The sequence below is a fragment of the Camelina sativa genome, chromosome 12 (assembly GCF_030686135.1).
Source record: "Camelina sativa cultivar CO46 ecotype springtype chromosome 12, ASM3068613v1".
NCBI classification, from domain to species: domain Eukaryota; kingdom Viridiplantae; phylum Streptophyta; class Magnoliopsida; order Brassicales; family Brassicaceae; genus Camelina; species Camelina sativa.
In genome coordinates this window covers 17,031,129-17,049,653 of record NC_141891.1, presented here as the reverse complement: position 1 = coordinate 17,049,653, position 18,525 = coordinate 17,031,129, and the positions used below count along the sequence as shown (strand labels likewise).

At 35.9% G+C, this 18,525-nt stretch overlaps 3 protein-coding genes and 1 long non-coding RNA gene across 6 annotated transcripts; 2 read left to right on the top strand and 2 right to left on the bottom strand.

Moving 5' to 3' along the window:
• Positions 1 to 1,954: 1,954 nt before the first annotated feature.
• On the bottom strand, positions 1,955 to 5,951 carry LOC147930635 (uncharacterized). Its single transcript, XM_087476966.1, has 4 exons — positions 5,670 to 5,951; positions 2,607 to 3,543; positions 2,424 to 2,519; positions 1,955 to 2,118 (listed from the first exon to the last, which is right to left on the bottom strand). The coding sequence occupies exons 1-4, from the start codon at positions 5,922 to 5,924 to the stop codon at positions 1,955 to 1,957; spliced, it is 1,452 nt and encodes a 483-aa protein (XP_087333092.1). The 5' UTR covers positions 5,925 to 5,951.
• On the bottom strand, positions 3,919 to 5,435 carry LOC104732023 (uncharacterized). Of its 2 annotated transcripts, XR_758712.3 has the most exons (6): positions 5,086 to 5,435; positions 4,903 to 5,008; positions 4,565 to 4,658; positions 4,391 to 4,456; positions 4,160 to 4,213; positions 3,919 to 4,080 (listed from the first exon to the last, which is right to left on the bottom strand). It is a non-coding gene; the product is annotated as an uncharacterized LOC104732023 (long non-coding RNA). The 2 variants fall into 2 exon arrangements; XR_002034533.2 differs by having other exon boundaries at positions 4,565 to 5,008.
• Positions 5,952 to 7,338: 1,387 nt separating the features above from the next.
• LOC104732022 (L-arabinokinase) lies at positions 7,339 to 14,695 on the top strand. 2 transcript variants are annotated; one of them, XM_010451547.3, is made up of 29 exons: positions 7,339 to 8,099; positions 8,221 to 8,328; positions 8,412 to 8,480; positions 8,582 to 8,665; positions 8,775 to 8,851; positions 9,076 to 9,142; positions 9,278 to 9,335; positions 9,439 to 9,506; positions 9,587 to 9,649; positions 9,823 to 9,876; positions 9,974 to 10,076; positions 10,161 to 10,270; positions 10,364 to 10,483; positions 10,604 to 10,660; positions 10,814 to 10,989; positions 11,064 to 11,232; positions 11,521 to 11,604; positions 11,718 to 11,843; positions 11,976 to 12,106; positions 12,176 to 12,257; positions 12,497 to 12,584; positions 12,682 to 12,725; positions 12,804 to 12,899; positions 13,034 to 13,110; positions 13,300 to 13,500; positions 13,610 to 13,775; positions 13,914 to 13,985; positions 14,089 to 14,289; positions 14,398 to 14,695. In XM_010451547.3, exons 1-29 carry the CDS (start codon positions 7,995 to 7,997, stop codon positions 14,509 to 14,511), a joined length of 2,970 nt encoding a protein of 989 aa, XP_010449849.1. In that variant the 5' UTR covers positions 7,339 to 7,994; the 3' UTR covers positions 14,512 to 14,695. The 2 variants fall into 2 exon arrangements, with proteins under 2 accessions (XP_010449849.1, XP_087335593.1); XM_087479467.1 differs by having other exon boundaries at positions 7,855 to 8,099; positions 8,775 to 8,968; positions 9,015 to 9,142.
• A 1,325-nt stretch (positions 14,696 to 16,020) lies between these two features.
• Positions 16,021 to 17,017, top strand: LOC104732021 (uncharacterized). Its single transcript, XM_010451546.3, has one exon. The coding sequence runs from the start codon at positions 16,177 to 16,179 to the stop codon at positions 16,678 to 16,680; it is 504 nt and encodes a 167-aa protein (XP_010449848.1). The 5' UTR covers positions 16,021 to 16,176; the 3' UTR covers positions 16,681 to 17,017.
• The last annotated feature ends 1,508 nt before the right edge of the window (positions 17,018 to 18,525 follow it).

The window sequence follows — 18,525 nt, the reverse complement described above, 5'->3', positions numbered from 1 at the left end:
ATCTTTTCGCTTTATAAGGATAAAATTGTGTGATATATCCGAGCAATGTTGTTGGATCAATTGGTTATGTCCTATGCTATTAAAATCTGAGGACGCGGGTTTGACCCCCAGGGGTGTGTATTTCCCACATTTTTTTCGATTTGGATGCTACCTTAGGTTTATAAGAATATAATTGTATCATATTATTGAGTGTTGTTGTGGGATCAATTGGTTAAGTCCAATGCTGGAAATGTTTGAGTTCAAGGGTTCGAATCTCCCTAGAGTGTGGAATGTCCACAATATTTTTGCAAGGAAAACGTATCAAAACGGCGTCGTTTTGCATTTGCGATTGCACGTCAATACACACGTGGATTCTGAGTCAGCATCTCTAACGGTTGACTTAAATCTATTAACATGGACTTTGTAATTGACTCGATTTTATGAGTACAGGTATGAAATTAGAAATGTATTAGGGTACATGTCTAAATTGGCACTCCTTGTTTGTACAGGCAACAATTCGCACTTTTGTGATGTGTACGGGTATGAAATGGCCCTTTTCCCCTGGAAGTGGACATGGCGCTCACTAAGCAAGATGGCAGTCAGGGCGTTCCAGAGACAAAGCCTACATCATAGTGTGTCAAAGACACTTCACGAATACAATGGAAAATTTAACATTAGTTACTATCAAAAGATTTTTTGAAGTTAGAAAAGAGTCTATAGTTTCATTGGTTGTCGAAGCAAGCCATTTTGAGATAGATAAAAGACGTGAACATGTTCTCTCCACACATAAGGAGGGCAGAGTCGAGGTTCTTTATATTGTGGAGGAGATTGGACGCAAGGTTATCTCCCAAATGGAGGAAGGTCGAGGAGGTTGGATGCAAAGTTATCTCCCCAAGGGAGGAAGGTGGAGTCAAGGTTCTCTCCATGGTGGAGGAGGCTGGACACAAGGTTCTCTCCATGGGGAAAAAGGGTGGAGCCAAGGTTCTCTCCATGGTTGGTCATACACTATTGTGATGATACATCATTGATTAGTATACTATGTAATATATTTTTTATTCGAAATGTTTTTTGAGCCAACAATTTTAGTAATTAAAAAAACTATGCAAAAGTGAAAATAAAAAGACATATAATAGTTGGCTTAATGTGTTTATACAGACATTTTTTAGATGGTGGTAAAGAATATATTTGTAACATACAATATATTTAGGTGTAAAAAATACGCTTTTAATGGTAACATACATAAAAGATTTATAAATAGATATAGATCGGTATATTATAGCAAAAATAAAATTTATAAAGAACATACAACAAATTTTAATATATTTTTGTTAAATTTAATTCTATTTACAAAACTTTAAACCCGCACATCGGGCAGGTCCTTATCTAGTTTTTTATAAAAAAAATCCTGTAAAAAAACCGTAAATGAATTCAATTTATTTTGGAGGATTTTCAAAAATACCTCTTTTTCTATGTCACTTTTTAAAAATACCTTTTCATGGTGTCCATTTTCAAAAATACCCATTTTTAATATATAAAGTGACAAAATTATAAACCCTAAATCCTAAATACTAAACCCTATCCTTTAAAAACTATACCCTAAATGTAAATTGGGAACCCAAACCTAAAAAAGCAAATACTAAAAATTAATTTAACATAGTATAACCAATGTTCAAGAAAGCGCTAGACGGTGTCTAGGCGGACACCTTGCGCCTAGCGCCTAAAACGCTTAATCGGGGCCTAGACAATTTTTAAGCGGGCTAGGCGGTTTAGCAGAAATCCTTTTGTATATATAATTATTATATAATGTTTAAATAAATAATTTATATAAATAAAAATTCTAAAATCTGTCAAATAAAAAATAAAATATGAATCAAAAGTTCACTCCAAAGTCCAAACTCTAATAACGTCAAATAAAAAACTAAACGTATGCAATTTTAATAATAAAATGAAGCTTCTAGTCACACCTCTCTTCATCTTATCCATCAAAAGGATGATCATCATCTGACTCAAACTCAAAATCTACTTCTTCCTCATAATCAGACTCATCAAGCTCTCTAGTCAAATCATAATCTTTAGATGTGTCTCCCATAGTTTCAGAAGTATCTCCTAGTTCCACATCATCTTCTTCAACGATCCAATCTTGAGCATGAATAGCACAATCAGCAAGTAGTACGTCCACTTTCTTCTCTTTTTATTTTTTTCGTTTGGCCAACAACCTCATATTAAATTGGACGTAGACAAGATTATTCAAACGTTGTGTATCAAGTCTGTTTCGTTTTTTGGACTGTGCATTAAACGAAACAACCTCATATTAAACGAAACAACCTCATATTAACTAGTCATATTAAATCTGACTAGTTAGACACAAATCTAAAAAATTTGTTAAGTTAAGAAAGAAATAGTATATGTAGTTCCAATTACCCCTTCAAAAGTACTCTAATTACGTTCACATCCCGATGAGCTTGTTGTCAAAGACAAAATCTTTCTTGCCATTGTTTGTAGCTTAGGAACCTCAACTCCATAGAAGCTCCACCATTGAACTAAAATATATATTTTATTTACTAAACAATTATGGAAAAGATTGAAAAACTGAATAAAATAAATACAAGAGTTCTTAGAGAGCAAACCAGGATCATAATTTTCGTCATTTTTGGAACATCCTTTCATGGCTGTAGGATGCCCGAAGTTTCCCTCTTTTTTGGTATACTTTGCAAGTTCAGTGTTGATGACAAATGTTTGAGAATCAAGATCATTTGGATAAAACGCATCAACACACTTGAAAGTAGCACTAATGACATCCCGATCAAACTGGATAGTTGAATCCTTATAAAAATAATAAGGATTTAAGAGATATCCCATCCAATGAAGAGGACTATCAAGTCGACCTTTACTTTTCTGCCCAATGATATCAAGTATGGGTTTGTAGTTCTTCTCAATATCTAAGACTTTGCATATCTCCTTCTTTGCTTCTTCCAACTCTCCATGTAGAAATCCCATTGTTGGCTTCAAATCTCCATCAGCTAACCTAAGTACTTTAACCAAGGGTGCAAAGACTTTGATACACATTTCCACACCATCCCAAAATTCCATATTTGTTGTTGTATGATATGCTGTGAGTCCTTTGGAATCTTTTGCCCATTTACATGTGTCCCATTCGGTGCTAGCAAACATCATCTTTAAATGTTGTTTCTTCTCTAGCAAACTTTGCAAAGTAAGGAAGGCTGATGCGAATCTAGTTACTCCAGGCCTCACAATGTCTCTGCTCTTTGTAAACTTCCTCATCAAAGATAAAGTCTTATGGTGAGCATAAATAAAAATTGTAAATGTCTTAGCCCTGTCAATCGTTTCCTTGAACAAAGGAAGCTTAGCAATGCTTTCTACCATCAGATTTATTGTATGAGTAGCACAAGAAGTCCAAAATATTGTTGGCTTCACCTCCTTTAATAACTTAGCAGCAGCCATATTGTTAGTGTCATTATCAGTTACCACTTGAACTACTTGATTTTCACCCACTTTCTCAATGCACTCATTGACATACTCAAAAATATATTGACCTGTATGGCACTACAACAAATATTGACATTGTTAGCGTGAGAAAACTGCTATCATAGATATTACATATCGTTATCGTAAATGCTGTGACATCGGCAGCCATGGTAGACCCCCCACATACAATAGCGTTTTTGACATGCTATAATAAATACCTACATACGATAGCATTTTCATATTATAGCATTCGATTACTGCTATAATACATTTTATGGTAACACAAAATTAGTGTTATTTTTTTGGTATATAAATTTTATAATTTGTATATTTGAATCCTATTTTGCAGAATTTATTTAATTAGATATATATATATATAATATTTTTATTTCATAAAATCACCAACATACATAAAATTATTATTACATTAACAAAATGAAGTCTTACATAACATAAAGTCTTACATAAAAATCTTAATTAAAATAAACTAACATCACCAAAAAATAGAGACAAACTTCTAAGTTCTAGAACATATACATGTAACTCAGATGATGATTAACCTCAGATGCTTCTTTGGACAAAGTATCGTTGTTGTTGCAGTTCATTCACCACCACCTGAATCAACCAAAGCAATTAGAAACAAACAAATTATCTATCAACCAAAATGAATGGAAGATGATAGAGTTTAACAAACCATTCCATTAGGTAGAGATCCTGATTCTGATGATTCATGAATTATTTCAAGCAGCTGAAATAATACATAAAAAGTTAGAATGACAAGCAAGATTATTAGGGTACCAAGGCAAAGGCTTGATAGCCTCCAGTTCACCACTCTCTATAGCCTAGGTAGAAGGCAAAGAATTCAACATTTGAGAATTGTACAAAATGATACAAAAACAAAAGCAAGAGTCAATGTATTATTTACCTCATCCTGAAGAGATTTCATGAAATCATTCTCCAACTTGAGTCGAAGATCATCGCAAATTAACCACTAAAGAATCACATAATAAACAGAGATCCAACCAAATTAAAAAGTCAAAAACTTAAACCATGAATGAAACTGTTAAACGGTTCAAGGATGTAGATAAACAAAGCATACATAAGCAATTGGAAATAACTCTGAAAGCAGACAATGGCTTAAGAAGGATCTCCATTAACGAATCCCACTCTTCTGCTTTCACTATCCTTTGCTCCTTACACACCACAACAAGAAAGAACAATACACAATGTTGTTTAGAAACCAAAAACTTGTCCTAAATCCTAATCCGTGAGAACAAATTCAAACTTCCTAAGAAATTTATCTTTGCAAACCTAAATATTGTAGAATTCAATCCAATGGATAACACTTATATATGTTGTAACAAGTCAGATCATGTTCTAGTTGACATAAAATAAATATGTCAACAATAAGATGTTAACTAAGATAAGAGTAAGAACCAAGACTCTTTCTTTCTCCCTCCGCCAATTTTATCGAACCCAGACTCCTCTCTTCGTCTCTCTCTCTGGCTTCATAATCGCTATATCGTGGGATACAAAATCAGATCTGAAGATTTAAAATAACAAACACAATATTAATTTGTAACTGAAATCGATTCTGGTTCGAAATTGCATATAAGTAACCTGAGTCCTCTTTGCAATAGCTCGGACGGCGAGTAAACTCAGACTCAACTCAGGATGAAGGAGATTTGAGTTCAAATAATACCAAATCGGAGAAATTTCTGAGTACAGGTGAAGGAAAAATAATTATAGTGTTTAATGGTGATGTGATCGAAGGTTATGAGCCGAGAAGGAGGAGAAAAGAAATAGAAGACGATGAGAAGAGGTTGAAGAAGATCTGGGTTTGATTCTGGGCTGGTCATCGACGTAGACAATAGGAAGATCAGATCTGTTTTTTTTTTTATTGCCTATGGGTTTGAGTTTTGGAGATAGAGAAAGGGGATTAGGGTTGAAGGAGAGAGCGTGAAAAAAGTATTGAGAGATAGATGTAGAGACTAGAGAAAGAGGAAAAGGTGTTTTTCTGAATTATTTGGCTAAGTGTTGGCGGACTATGGGATTTTAGATTCCCGCTTAGAGATTTTTTGGCTTAGCATTTATTAAGTGCTATCATATCACGTCTAAAATTACAAACTTATCTTCAATAGCAATTGAGTAAATCGAGCTATCTTCATGTGCTATTAATGTAGGTTTTTTTTTGTAGTGTGGGCATCTTCAGAACAATCTTTAGAGGAGAGAAACATTGTACCTTCTTTGGAGTTTATACACAAATTCATGATGCTTCTTCTTTTTCTATCTGACCAAGAATCTGTCATGACAGAGCATCCACTCTGCTTCCACTCATCTTCTTGTGCTTTCATTATACCACTCACTCTACCAACCTCTTCTTTTAACAAAGGCTCTCTCAATTGATATTGACTAGGCGGAGTGACACCAGGTCCAAATTGTCCAGCAGCTTCAAGCATTCTCTTAAAATCATCATTTGCAATGGCATTAAAAAAATGGCAAAAATGAAAATGTTCAAAAAAAAGAAGTATTTTTGTAAAAAACGAATAGCTAAAAGTAATTAACAATATCTAGTTTGAGAAAAATCATATCTAAAATAATGCATACCGATTGTATTTGTTAGGTAATGTTGGTGCGGGATTCAGCACCCCCGATATACCAAACTAAACCAGAAATATTATTTGACTATTTAGCCGGGAATCTGGTTAAGGACCCGATTAGGTCATTTGAAGTCAATTCGGACGAAGTGAAGTCTTGGAGAGGAAGAAACCGATCTCTACTTCGGCACGGCGGCCGACTCGAGTAATAAGGCAGTTTTCCATATTCTACTTTGTCTGATAAGGAAATTTAATATATTATGCAATCTATGTACATGTATAAATGAGGGGAGACTTCTCCATTGTAAGGCATCCACAATTGAATACAATCATTGAGTTCTCTTCTTATTCTTAGCAATTAAAACCCTAGTTTCTTCGAGATCTATTCCCTTTCTTCTAATTTCGGAGCTTAGATCTATTATCTAGAGAGATTACTTTATTGAATTTGTTTCCCCCTTTAAACAAATTTATTGTGGAAACCTAGTTTCTACAGGTAAAATTGAGATTTGATCGTAAACAAAACTTGTTTGATTGTGATATTTTTGAGGGGTTGCAGCCAAAGGAGTCAACGAGTCATCATCACATTTTGTGTAAAAACAACTTTAAAACAAATACGAAGGCCCAATATAAACGAAAAAGCCCAAAACCGAAATAATACGTAAACTTCTGGCTACATCACTTTTGAGTTAGTAACCAACTAACAAGTAAACTAATAGAGACATCCGTTAAGGGTTTGCTCGTCTTAAGCTTAACTAAGAAGACCTCTTTTTTCGGACAAACAACTAAGAAGACCAAAGAGGCAAAAGAGACATATCTTCACAGCCAAATTAAATCATGAAATACCAATAATTAAATGATCTCCAAAATATTTCAGTGTTTAAGTTATAATCCTCCGACCAAACAAGTACTTCCTAGTATTGTACTGTCTTGCTTGATATATTTCCCGGAAACTCTCTTGCTGGCTGCTGCCTGCACACAAATGATTCGTTCAACACAGGACTGTGCATTATTTCGTTAATAAACTTTAAATAAAGAAATAAATAATGGATAAGATAAATGAGACTATATATGTTGATTGATTGGTACAAGCTAATTAAGTGATCTGTTTTTTTTGTTATTTGGCATGGTTAGTCACAGATATCATATGCAGCGTCAGAAAGGTAAAAAGGTAAATGACGATGGACCTTATCTGCTAGCAACCGCTACTCCTACAAGTTGGTAGTAAATTCTAACCTTTTGCTATAATAAAACTTTGCGGCTACAAAGTCATAATAATGCAGATCTTTTTTTACTATATTTAGAACCGAAATTATTATATTACAACGATGTAAAACAATAACAAACTATGTTGAGAACTACTAACTTATATAAGTAGAGTAACCAGGATGAGATCGATCATGTTGATATCTATTTTATTTGAGGATAAGATCAATTGTAGTTATACGTCCATATCGGCAAAAAACTCCTCTATTTGTGTTTCTTCCCTTTCTTCTTGTTCTCCTACAGAGTTTAGATAAGAGAAAACACACTATACTTTTCCAAAAATATATTTGCGCAAATCCTACTTTGCAACTTTTAGTTTATATATAGTGTTTGGAATTTATATCTATTTTTATCCATAAATAAAATCTTTTAGACACGAAATCCGTTTTATCTTTTTCTCTCGAATTGCGAGAGAGCATTACGTAACCACCCTTCCTTCTTCCTATCAAACTAAAATTTTTATTTATTTATAACGATTTTAAGGAGGACAAAATCTGTAAATTAATTTCGTGTTTAATTTTGAGATTTTATGAACAAAATTACAAAACTGGGAGATTTATTTATTTAGACTCTCTTCTTCTTCTTCTTCCCTTGCAATTCGCATCGCATCAGTCCAGTAATCGGATCGTGTCCTCTCAGAGATTTACCCGAAGAAGAAGAAGAAGAAGAATGAGGATTGATGAGAACGAAGGTGTCTCTGCTTCTAGCAAGCACTTAGTCTTCGCTTACTACGTCACTGGTCATGGCTTCGGTCACGCTACTCGCGTCGTCGAGGTTCTCTTCTTCTCCCTTCCCACTCTCTGTCTCTCTGCATCTCTGGTTCATGTGTTCTGTTTTCTTTTCCATCGTTCGATCGTTCGCTTGTGGGTTAATTTTGGTGGCATTTCGTTTACAGGTCGCCCGTCACTTGATCGCGGCGGGGCATGATGTTCATGTCGTCACCGGAGCGCCTGATTTCGTCTTCACATCCGAAATCCAGTCCCCGAGACTCAAAATTCGAAAGGTGGCCATGATTTTTACTTGCTTTTGTCAATTGGTTTACTCGGATCAAAGATATATATGGAATTGTTGTGTGTTGTCTTTAAGGTTCTTTTGGATTGTGGTGCTGTCCAAGCTGATGCATTGACCGTTGATCGTCTTGCCTCGTTAGAAAAGGTCTTAATTGATAATTTCATCATATGATTCAATGACCATGTTGGTCTTCCCTTTTGAATGTATTTTAACATTTTGGATGCTGGGTGTGTGTGTTTAATTAGTATGTCGAAACAGCTGTTGTTCCTCGAGCTGAAATTTTGAAAACAGAAGTGGAGTGGCTTCATTCTATCAAAGCTGATTTTGTGGTACTTTTTTTTTGGTTCATAGAAGAATCTCTGCACTTTTATCAGAGACTTTTGCTTTCTTACTCCCATCATTTTCATACAAAGATAAAAACTTTTGTTAAAAAAACAGGTGTCTGATGTTGTCCCTGTCGCATGCCGTGCAGCGGCTGATGCTGGGATACGATCTGTCTGTGTTACCAATTTCAGGTGACATTTTTGTGCTCTAGTATCCATTTTTGTGTGTCTTGTTTTGCCTGAGTTCTTCTACTTGTTTCAGTCCTTGTTCACGGCCTGTAACTCTGTCTCTACCATTCAAAATCTCCAGTTTTTGTTATAAGTTTTCACCTCCCCCATTTTTAAAGGCCCATAGTTATAGTAAAAAATGTTCAGTTTATTTAAATTTTATTACTTTATGTTTATGTTACTTTTAGCTGGGATTTTATCTATGCTGAGTACGTGATGGCTGCTGGATATCACCATCGCTCCATCGTTTGGCAGGTATAATTCTCTCTACAAGTTGTACATTTTTTATTGGCTTGTAAGAGGTGATAAGTACTCTAATTATTGGCACGTAAGTTGTAGTTATTACTGAATTTACGAAGTTGTTGTTAATACTTTTCTTCCCTGACATAGATAGCTGAAGATTATTCTCATTGCGAGTTCCTTATTCGCCTCCCAGGATATTGTCCAAGTATGTAGCGTTTTTAATTTCAGTTTTGCTAGTTTTAGTATGTTTCATTTCTTCTAGTGTATTCTGCTCATCTGCCTTAACTTTATTTCCTGTTATCTTGTAGTGCCTGCGTTTCGTGATGTCATAGATGTACCGTTAGTTGTGAGGAGACTTCACAAAACTCGCAAGGAGGTCTGTCAGCAACATTTCATTGACCTTGTATTTCAGTGGCACAAATTATCCAAATAACATCTAATGTACCTTTTGATCAGGTGAGGAAAGAACTCGGCATTGCTGAAGATGTGAATGTTGTCATACTCAATTTTGGCGGACAGGTATGGCTGACTGTTCTTCCATTTGAAAGTTTCATGAATTTTTTTGAATTTCTCCAAACTAATGCTCGGATCTTATAGAAAGCTCATTGGTCATGTCTGCGTATTCCTTATTTTGGCCTACTCAAAAGACCAAATTCTCATTTGCAGCTATGTTGTCTTTTTCAAATGTGCAGCCCTCAGGGTGGAACTTGAAGGAAACATCACTACCGACTGGCTGGCTGTGTCTGGTATCTCATAACATTTACCCTGCGTCCGTTTTATGTATAGTTACTCTCAAGTTGAGGATTCTATGCTGTTGATTAAACTTGTCAATACTTTGTTCAGGTTTGTGGCGCATCTGAGACCCTGGAGCTTCCACCAAATTTTGTAAAGCTTGCTAAGGATGCTTATACGCCTGATATTATAGCTGCATCTGACTGTATGCTTGGTTAGTATGTTACCTGCTTAAGTAGTAGTCAATGAAATCAAATGGCTAGTGGCGTTTCAATAATACTTTTGTCCATGGTTTCAGGGAAAATTGGTTATGGCACTGTCAGTGAAGCCTTATCGTACAAGGTGCCGTTTGTCTTTGTACGCAGAGATTACTTCAATGAAGAACCTTTTCTCAGAAATATGCTCGAGGTTCAACCAAATCCTTATTTAATGTTGATTTTTTTCCTCCTTAATTACCTCAGTTTAAAGAGTTCAGACTCTCTGGTCAAACTTCTTCTGCAGTTTTATCAGTGTGGTGTTGAGATGATCAGGAGAGACCTATTAATGGGCCAATGGAAGCCATATCTTGAACGTGCAGTTAGCTTGAAACCTTGCTACGAAGGTGGCATCAATGGTGGTGAGGTAGATGCTCCATCTTGTTTTCATTTATCTCTTAATATGTAAGATTCTTGAAATTGTGTTAATCCCTTGCCTGAAAATGTGTTAACTAACTTCTTTTTTTGCATACTGGTGCAATTATAGATTGCAGCTCACATTTTACAGGAGACAGCCATTGGAAGACATTGTGCATCCGATAAGGTAAATCTCATATTGTATAACATGAACAATCGATATTTTATAAGATTTCCGAAATATTGTGCCATCAAAAGTACCTTGTGTGTGTGTGATCATTCCATATTTTATCAGAAATCTTCTTTCAATAAATATGTTGGAGTTTTCTGTATGTTACAGTTAAGTGGTGCAAGAAGATTACGTGATGCCATAATCCTAGGGTATCAGCTACAGAGGGTCCCTGGAAGGGACATAGCTATTCCCGAGTGGTATTCAAGGGCTGAAAATGAACTAGGTCAATCTGCTGGATCATCACCTACTGTTCAAGCGAACGAGAACAACTCATTGGTGGAGTCGTAAGTATTGTTTTTGTCACTCTAGGTATTTTCTAATTTTGTGTTTCTTCCTTATCCCTTCACTTATCTTGCAGGTGCACCGATGATTTTGATATCCTTCAAGGTGATGTTCAAGGTCTTTCAGATACATGGGCATTTCTTAAGAGTTTAGCCATGCTAGATGATTTTCATGATTCTGCAAAGAGTACGGAGAAGAAAACCATGCGTGAACGAAAAGCTGCTGGTGGGCTCTTCAATTGGGAGGTAATATATTTTTCTTGTAGCCCCTATAAGCATTCTACTAAAAAGAAATAGAAGAATGTTAATGGCCTTGGTTCATGCCTAAATGCCTTGCAAAAATAAACTTGCAATGCCTCCAAAAGGATGGTTTTATTGCAAGTGTTTTTGTAAGTCACAGTTAGATGGTGGCATCATTTCTTTTAATTGGTGCAAGCGTCTTTCGTAAGGAACAATCTTGCTATCAGGCTAAGTTAGCCTCTTATAACTCTGATTTTAGTTGTTATATGTTGAGAAATCTTAGTGCTTTTGCAGGAAGAAATATTTGTTGCCAGAGCACCTGGAAGATTAGATGTGATGGGTGGAATTGCTGACTATTCAGGAAGCCTTGTCCTGCAGGTCAAAATTCTGTACTATTGGTTTTGCGGGTCACTTGTGTCTAATCCTTTTTATCGTTTGATATCTACTGATTGACTACAACAGTTATCTTATCCATATTCTCACAACTTCAGATGCCAATAAGGGAAGCTTGCCATGTAGCTGTTCAAAGAAACCATCCTGGAAAACATAGACTGTGGAAACATGCGCAAGCCCGACAGCAAGCTAAGGGACAAGTACCAACACCAGTTCTGCAAATTGTAAGTATGAGTATTTTAAAGGAAGTCCCTGTATCCACATTATGGGCTTGCTTAAATAGTGAACTGGATTGTCCTAGCTTAAGATTTTTCCTTGTGGTCCTGCTGAGATTGCCTTGAACCTTTGTGTTGTAGGTCTCATATGGATCAGAGATCAGCAATCGTGCTCCTACTTTTGATATGGATTTGTCTGACTTTATGGATGGAGATGAACCAATTTCTTATGAAAAAGCAAGGAAGTTCTTTGCTCAGGATCCAGCACAAAAGTGAGTCTTTCCTCTTTTGCTTGAACTACTTTGATATTTCTTTATTAACAAGGTTGTATAAACTTCCAGGTGGGCAGCATATGTTGCTGGGACAATCTTGGTATTGATGATAGAACTTGGTGTGCGTTTTGAGGATAGCCTCAGCTTCCTGGTGCGGATTTTTCCATTCTTTTGTTAAAATTTATCATCCCTTGCTGCAGATTCCCTCCTGATACAGTTTTGTTTCTTTGTGATTTTTAGTTTTGTTGGTAAAATTTGTTTGCCCTATTATTTGTTCTGATGTACATACTTAAGTTTAACATGTTCTAGGAGTGGCATTATCAAAACAGTAAAGGAATAAATGCAATTGAAGATGCATGTCAAGAGTTTACTGATTATTTGTTTTCTTAGGTTTCTTCTGCTGTGCCTGAAGGTAAAGGTGTCTCTTCATCTGCTGCTGTGGAGGTGGCAAGCATGTCGGCAATAGCTGCTGCCCATGGTAATTCACTTTAATGTGTCGTCATAAATGAGAATTTTATGATTACGACCATTGGTGGAAAAACTCGGAAATTTTATTGTTTGATATAAATATGCAGGACTGAGTATCGATCCGCGAGATCTTGCTATACTCTGCCAAAAGGTTTCATGTTAAGCATTAGCTCCTTTCCTAACGTTGTGCAATGTTTTGGTTTTCTAAATTTCTTCTGTTGCCTGCTAGGTGGAGAATCACATTGTTGGAGCTCCATGTGGTGTTATGGATCAGATGACTTCATCCTGTGGGGAAGCCAACAAACTGTTGGCCATGATCTGCCAAGTAGGTCTTAGTAACGCCTAAGCTAGAAGTAAAAAATATCATGATTTTTTTTTTTGTAGCACATATGACATCTCCTTTTTCTTTTTGGAGATAAAATGATCTGATCTACTCCTTTTCAAAAAACAATCATGTAGCCTGCAGAAGTAGTTGGGCTTGTTGAGATTCCCAACCATGTCAGATTTTGGGGAATTGATTCCGGAATTCGACACAGGTAATGTTTACTGTCGTTTCTGTTTTTCTCTCCATTGTTATGCCTATAATGCTGTACTCACTTAATACCTTTTTACTTCACTAGATAAACATCTTACTTTGTCCTTTTTTACTCAAATAGATTTTGGATTCCGTTACGCTTTCATGTTTTATCACTCAATGCATCTCATTAATTGGCTTCATCTTGCAGCGTTGGAGGTGCAGACTATGGGTCAGTCAGAGTTGGTGCCTACATGGGGAGAAAGATGATAAAGTCAATGGCCTCTTCTATTCTGTCACAATCAGTGTCAAGTGCTAATGGAGGCAACTCGGATGAACTAGAGGATGAAGGGATTGACTTACTTGAGATGGAAGCTTCATTAGACTACTTGTGCAACTTGTCGCCTCACAGGTTAGAATAGAAGTGGTTGAAACCATCCATGTTCTCAGTAAAAGCATTTTGTAATTCACACACCAGCATTATATCAGGCTAATCCTCGTCGCTCTGGTTACTGTTGCAGATATGAAGCCCGTTATGCAGATAAGGTTCCAGATACCATGCTGGGTCAGACATTCATTGAGGAATACTTGGATCACGATGATCCAGTCACAGTGATTGATGGAAAGCGGTCTTACAGTGTTAGAGCTCCTGCCAGACACCCTATATACGAAAACTTCCGGGTCAAGGTCCGTTTCTTTTGATATATAACAGCCTACATAAAAAATCTTCTCATCTTGTGTTTTTGAATCCTTTTCTGGTTGGTTAATAATATCTATGCTTTAGCCTACATAATCCATACGAATGTGAAATGCTTCTTGTTGTAGACTTTTAAAGCTCTATTGACTTCTGCAACATCAGAGGAGCAACTTACTGCTCTTGGGGGACTTCTTTATCAGGTATTATTACTTCAAACTACCAAATTTTGTTTAGTCTGAATGTGAAATGAATTTCAGACAAAGACTTGTTAATGCTCTTTTACTATACGTTTTTTTGGTTCAGTGTCACTATAGCTACAGCGCTTGCGGGCTAGGATCGGATGGAACCAACCGGCTGGTGCAGTTAGTACAAGGGATGCAGCATAACAAGTCTAAATCCGAGGATGGAACTTTGTATGGAGCCAAAATCACGGGCGGAGGCTCAGGTGGAACTGTCTGCGTCATAGGCCGTAACTCATTGCGCAGCAGCCAACAAATTCTCGAGGTATGTATACTATATATATACACCACCTCTAGATTCCACCAAGTGATTAGTAAGGAACTTAGTTGTATACATATAAAAGGCCTAATGGTGTTGGTTGTAAATGTTCAGATTCAGCAGAGATACAAAGCTGCGACAGGGTATTTGCCACTGATATTCGAAGGTTCATCACCTGGAGCTGGCAAGTTTGGTTACCTCCGAATCCGACGTCGTATCTCTCTCTGATTCCATTCAACTTGTCCTTAATTTGATAAACTTATTTATTTATTCCTTATGCTACGTTTCATTAAATCTCACAAATAAGTAGGTCGTCGTTGTTCTCCACTTTCAAAATAATAATAATGATAATTATCTTCGTTTGTTTAGATAAATGATATATAATATATACACAAACGTTATTTTAAACAAATACTATCTTATCTTATGCAAACGAGTACAATTACTCTTCACTTTCACTTCTGTTAATCTGAAATGTGTTCAATGTGTTTGCATACATACAGTAGTTCTCTATTTACTTCAAGATTTATGTGTGTGTGTGTAACTGAGTAAGCAGTAAATACGCTTAAAGCAAGTGGAAGGGTGGGGCTTGGGGGAAGGTTCCGGGTAGTAGTAGACTAGTAGTATCACACACAGTACCCGAGATGCTTATTAATTATTGCTCATCTCATGTGCCTTTAATTGCTTTACATACCCTTTTTTTTTTTTCCCTCTGCCTTTATTTGAAAAAGTTAGGAAATTCCTATTTCAAAAGATGCAAGTAGTGAGTGTCTCGTTGATAATTTATTAGTCTCGTTTACAAGCTTCAAATCTGACGAATCATTAACTCACAAAATGAAGTCCGAAGGAGTAAACATAAATCGTGATCTCGTTTCTTTAATCTCGTTTCTTTACAAGAAACATTTAAAAAGGATAGAGAGATCCGAACAAATATGAAAAAGGCACACTTAAACTTAAAGAGTTACTACTGATAAACGAGCCGACATGCACGTGCCCTCGCGTTCTCATCGGATCCTATGAGCCTTCTTTCATCTAACCGTCATCATTTGTCCACGTGCTCTGCACTCACCCCGTTTCATCATTTGGAAAATGACTACATAGTTCAATAAAACCCACCCACGTACCGTGCAAAAACAAAAAAAAAATACGATCGAAATATCATACGTACAATGTTACGACGATACGAACCATCCAAATATTTGTATACACATGCAGTACGTAATTACGCAACTAGGCTTTTGTAGTTTTATAAACAAGATTTTCTTTAATACTAGAAAATAGTATTCCAACATTGTGTAAGTGAAATCGAGATCAATTATTTTGATGTCACAATGTAATAGTATATATGTGGCTTCCGTCAAATCACATAGTATTATAGATTATATATATCGAAGCTTTCAGATTTTCAAACTTCAGTAAAAGTGGTATTGGTTTACATTGACTACTGTTTTTACTTTTTATTATGTACTTCTAAATACCAAATATATATTAACCTTAATTTTTCTCTATAGTTTGGATCTTTCCGTGACTTTTAAGCGATAAATTAATGGAGTTCACACGTTATAAAAACTATGCATGTGATTTTGTGTATACATATATATATATTTATATGTATATATATATTTACATATAGTTTAATTTGAAAATTTGTAAATGACGTATATATTTATAAAGTTTTTTTGGTTACAAATGGTGAGAAATAAAAGATAGTGTTGGGACACAATCTAACACGTTCCACTGATTCACTCTAAAAAGAGTCACCAAACAAAAACACTTGTGCTTAGCTTCATACTTCTTTCTTTGTCCTCTTCCCTTCTTTCTTCTTTCTTCTTCCTTCTTCCTCAAATTCACTCAGATTCTCTCACCAGACACAAACTCCAGATTCATCCGACAATGAAAACTTTCAGAACATTCCATCTTTTTCTTTTTCTCTTCTTCACATTCATCACTACTACACTGACGTCACCATCTCAGATCGCAGACTGTACAATGTGCACTTCTTGTGACAACCCTTGTCAACCAACCCCTTCTCCTCCACCGCCTTCAAACCCATCTCCGCCGCCTCCATCTCCCACCACCACAGTCTGTCCTCCACCTCCTAGCTCCAGCGGTAGTAGTGGTGGTGGTGGCGGTCCATACTACTACTACCCACCTCCTTCTCAATCAGGCTCTTACCGTCCACCACCATCTTCCTCCGGCGGTGGCTACGTCTATCCACCCCCTAAAAGCGGAGGAAACTACCCTTTCACTCCTCCTCCAAACCCTATCGTTCCGTACTTTCCGTTTTACTACTACAACCCTCCGCCGCAATCTGTTATGTCCGGATCCGATGCAAGAAACAGATTCACTTACGGATTTACTTTTGTCTTAATCTTCACTTGTTTTTTGTTACAATAATATAGCAATACCCCCGATTAATAAGAAGAAGATGATATGTAGAGGAAGTCGAAGTAGCTTATATTAGTATCACAAGATTTTCCTCAGATCCTTGCAGAGAAGAAGAAGAAGAAGGTAGAGATTGAAGGCTATGCATGAGAGAGATCTTCACACTACAATATTGAAACGATTACATTATTGTTTCTTCTATATTTTTACTACTTTTTTTTGTTTTGCTTTGTACAAGTAGAAATCATATATAAATGTACTACTACTACTTCTATCTTTTAACAAATTTTGTGTTTAGTGAATGTAACTCTTTCGTTACAATAATAATGATAATAAATATTTTGAATAATTGGGTTTCAATTTATTTTCTGAACTTAAAATATTCCAATCTCAACAAACTAGCTGACGCAATAGTTTGGTTTAAAAGGACAAAATAAAAAGCATCATTTTCTTATATATTAGTATAGATATAAAATAGCTGTCGTATAACATTAACTATATCATACAAGGTAGAGATGTCAATTGGTCTCTAAAACCATGGGCTGTCCGGTCCAAATTAATTTGGACTGGTTTTGGTTATTACCAAATTTAAAACGGTCAAATGGGCCTAAAACCAATTTAGTCCATTTATATATTGTCTAAACTAGTTTGGATGTGGGCTGTCCAATAATCCTAAAAAATTAGGGTTTTTACTATTTGGGGGATTTTTTTTTTTTTTTTTTCGCCGCTTCTCTCTTTCTTCGTGTATTTATGAGTATTATAAGTGTATTATGAGTGTATTATGAGTGTATTATGAATTTATAAATCTTTAGCTTTATAATTATGAGTTTATAAACCTTTAGCTTTATAATTATGAGTTTATGAGATTATGAATTTTGCTTCAATCTGCAACCAATGGACAGACCAATTGGTCATGGTCCTATTTGGTTTGGACATATTTGGGTGCGGGTGTATTTGGGTCTTGACACATAAATGACCATAAATTGTATGTGCCCAAATAGACATGCCCATTTGGTTATGGACAGACCAATTTACAACCCTAATACAAGGTTACATATTACTTCATGACTATAATAAAGACGAAACTTTGAAGATATGATGTAGAGGAAGAGGATCATGAGCCACACACACACAGAGGTAGTGAGTAAATGAGTAGTGTGAATAAACCCAGTCGAGGCTATATTTTGGTCCTACTTTCTTTTTTGATATAGGGAAAAGCCCAAAACTGCTATAGGTGTGCTTTTGGGCCTACACGCTCGTCGACGTCGAGCATCCGATGTTGTTAAGTTGATGTTTCAGTTTTACGACAACATTAATTATGTTTTGTTCTAAAAACCAGTGTAACATATTCCGACAACGAAATTTGGTGGATTAGAGCGATTGAAACAAAGATAATAAATGTGTTACTAAATAAATGATCAGAAACGGAAATATAAACATAATGCTTTTTGTCCTATCTTGGTTTTCTTTTTTGGGTTTAAATTGTCCTATCTTGGTTGCTATCACTCTTTTGGAGTCAGACCAGAGATTTGAGTTAGGTTTAGTTGATTGTATCACCAATGGCTACTGTTGAGTTAGGTTTCTTTCACACAATTTGGACACGACTCAAATCTAATTAAGCGAACTCATCCAATATTGAACTACATAAAATTAAGCGAACTCATCGAATACTAAACTTTCGTTAATATGAATCTAATCGCACTAAAACGCCAACAACTAACTATTTTCAAAATTTATTGGAGACGACTTGAAGGACCTTCTACATGTACAAGAGACTCCTGAAGATAAATCATTACATGCTCAAGCTGTCCAAATATATAAAGAACTTCACATTTCCCTTACTTTACCAAAAATCAA

What these genes read in the sequence shown, in the direction of transcription:
- LOC147930635 (XM_087476966.1), bottom strand. Translation starts at nt 5,924, where the DNA reads ATGCTTGAAGCTGCTGGACAATTTGGACCTGGTGTCACTCCGCCTAGT. An exon ending in CTAAAGATTGTTCTGAAGAT is followed by an intron (nt 3,544 to 5,669) that starts GCCCACACTACA and finishes TATTTGTTGTAG; the next exon opens with TGCCATACAGGTCAATATAT. An exon ending in TGACGAAAATTATGATCCTG is followed by an intron (nt 2,520 to 2,606) that starts GTTTGCTCTCTA and finishes TATATATTTTAG; the next exon opens with TTCAATGGTGGAGCTTCTAT.
- LOC104732022 (XM_010451547.3), top strand. Translation starts at nt 7,995, where the DNA reads ATGAGGATTGATGAGAACGAAGGTGTCTCTGCTTCTAGCAAGCACTTA. An exon ending in CAGGAAGCCTTGTCCTGCAG is followed by an intron (nt 11,605 to 11,717) that starts GTCAAAATTCTG and finishes TCACAACTTCAG; the next exon opens with ATGCCAATAAGGGAAGCTTG. An exon ending in AGGATAGCCTCAGCTTCCTG is followed by an intron (nt 12,258 to 12,496) that starts GTGCGGATTTTT and finishes TTGTTTTCTTAG; the next exon opens with GTTTCTTCTGCTGTGCCTGA.
- LOC104732021 (XM_010451546.3), top strand. Translation starts at nt 16,177, where the DNA reads ATGAAAACTTTCAGAACATTCCATCTTTTTCTTTTTCTCTTCTTCACA.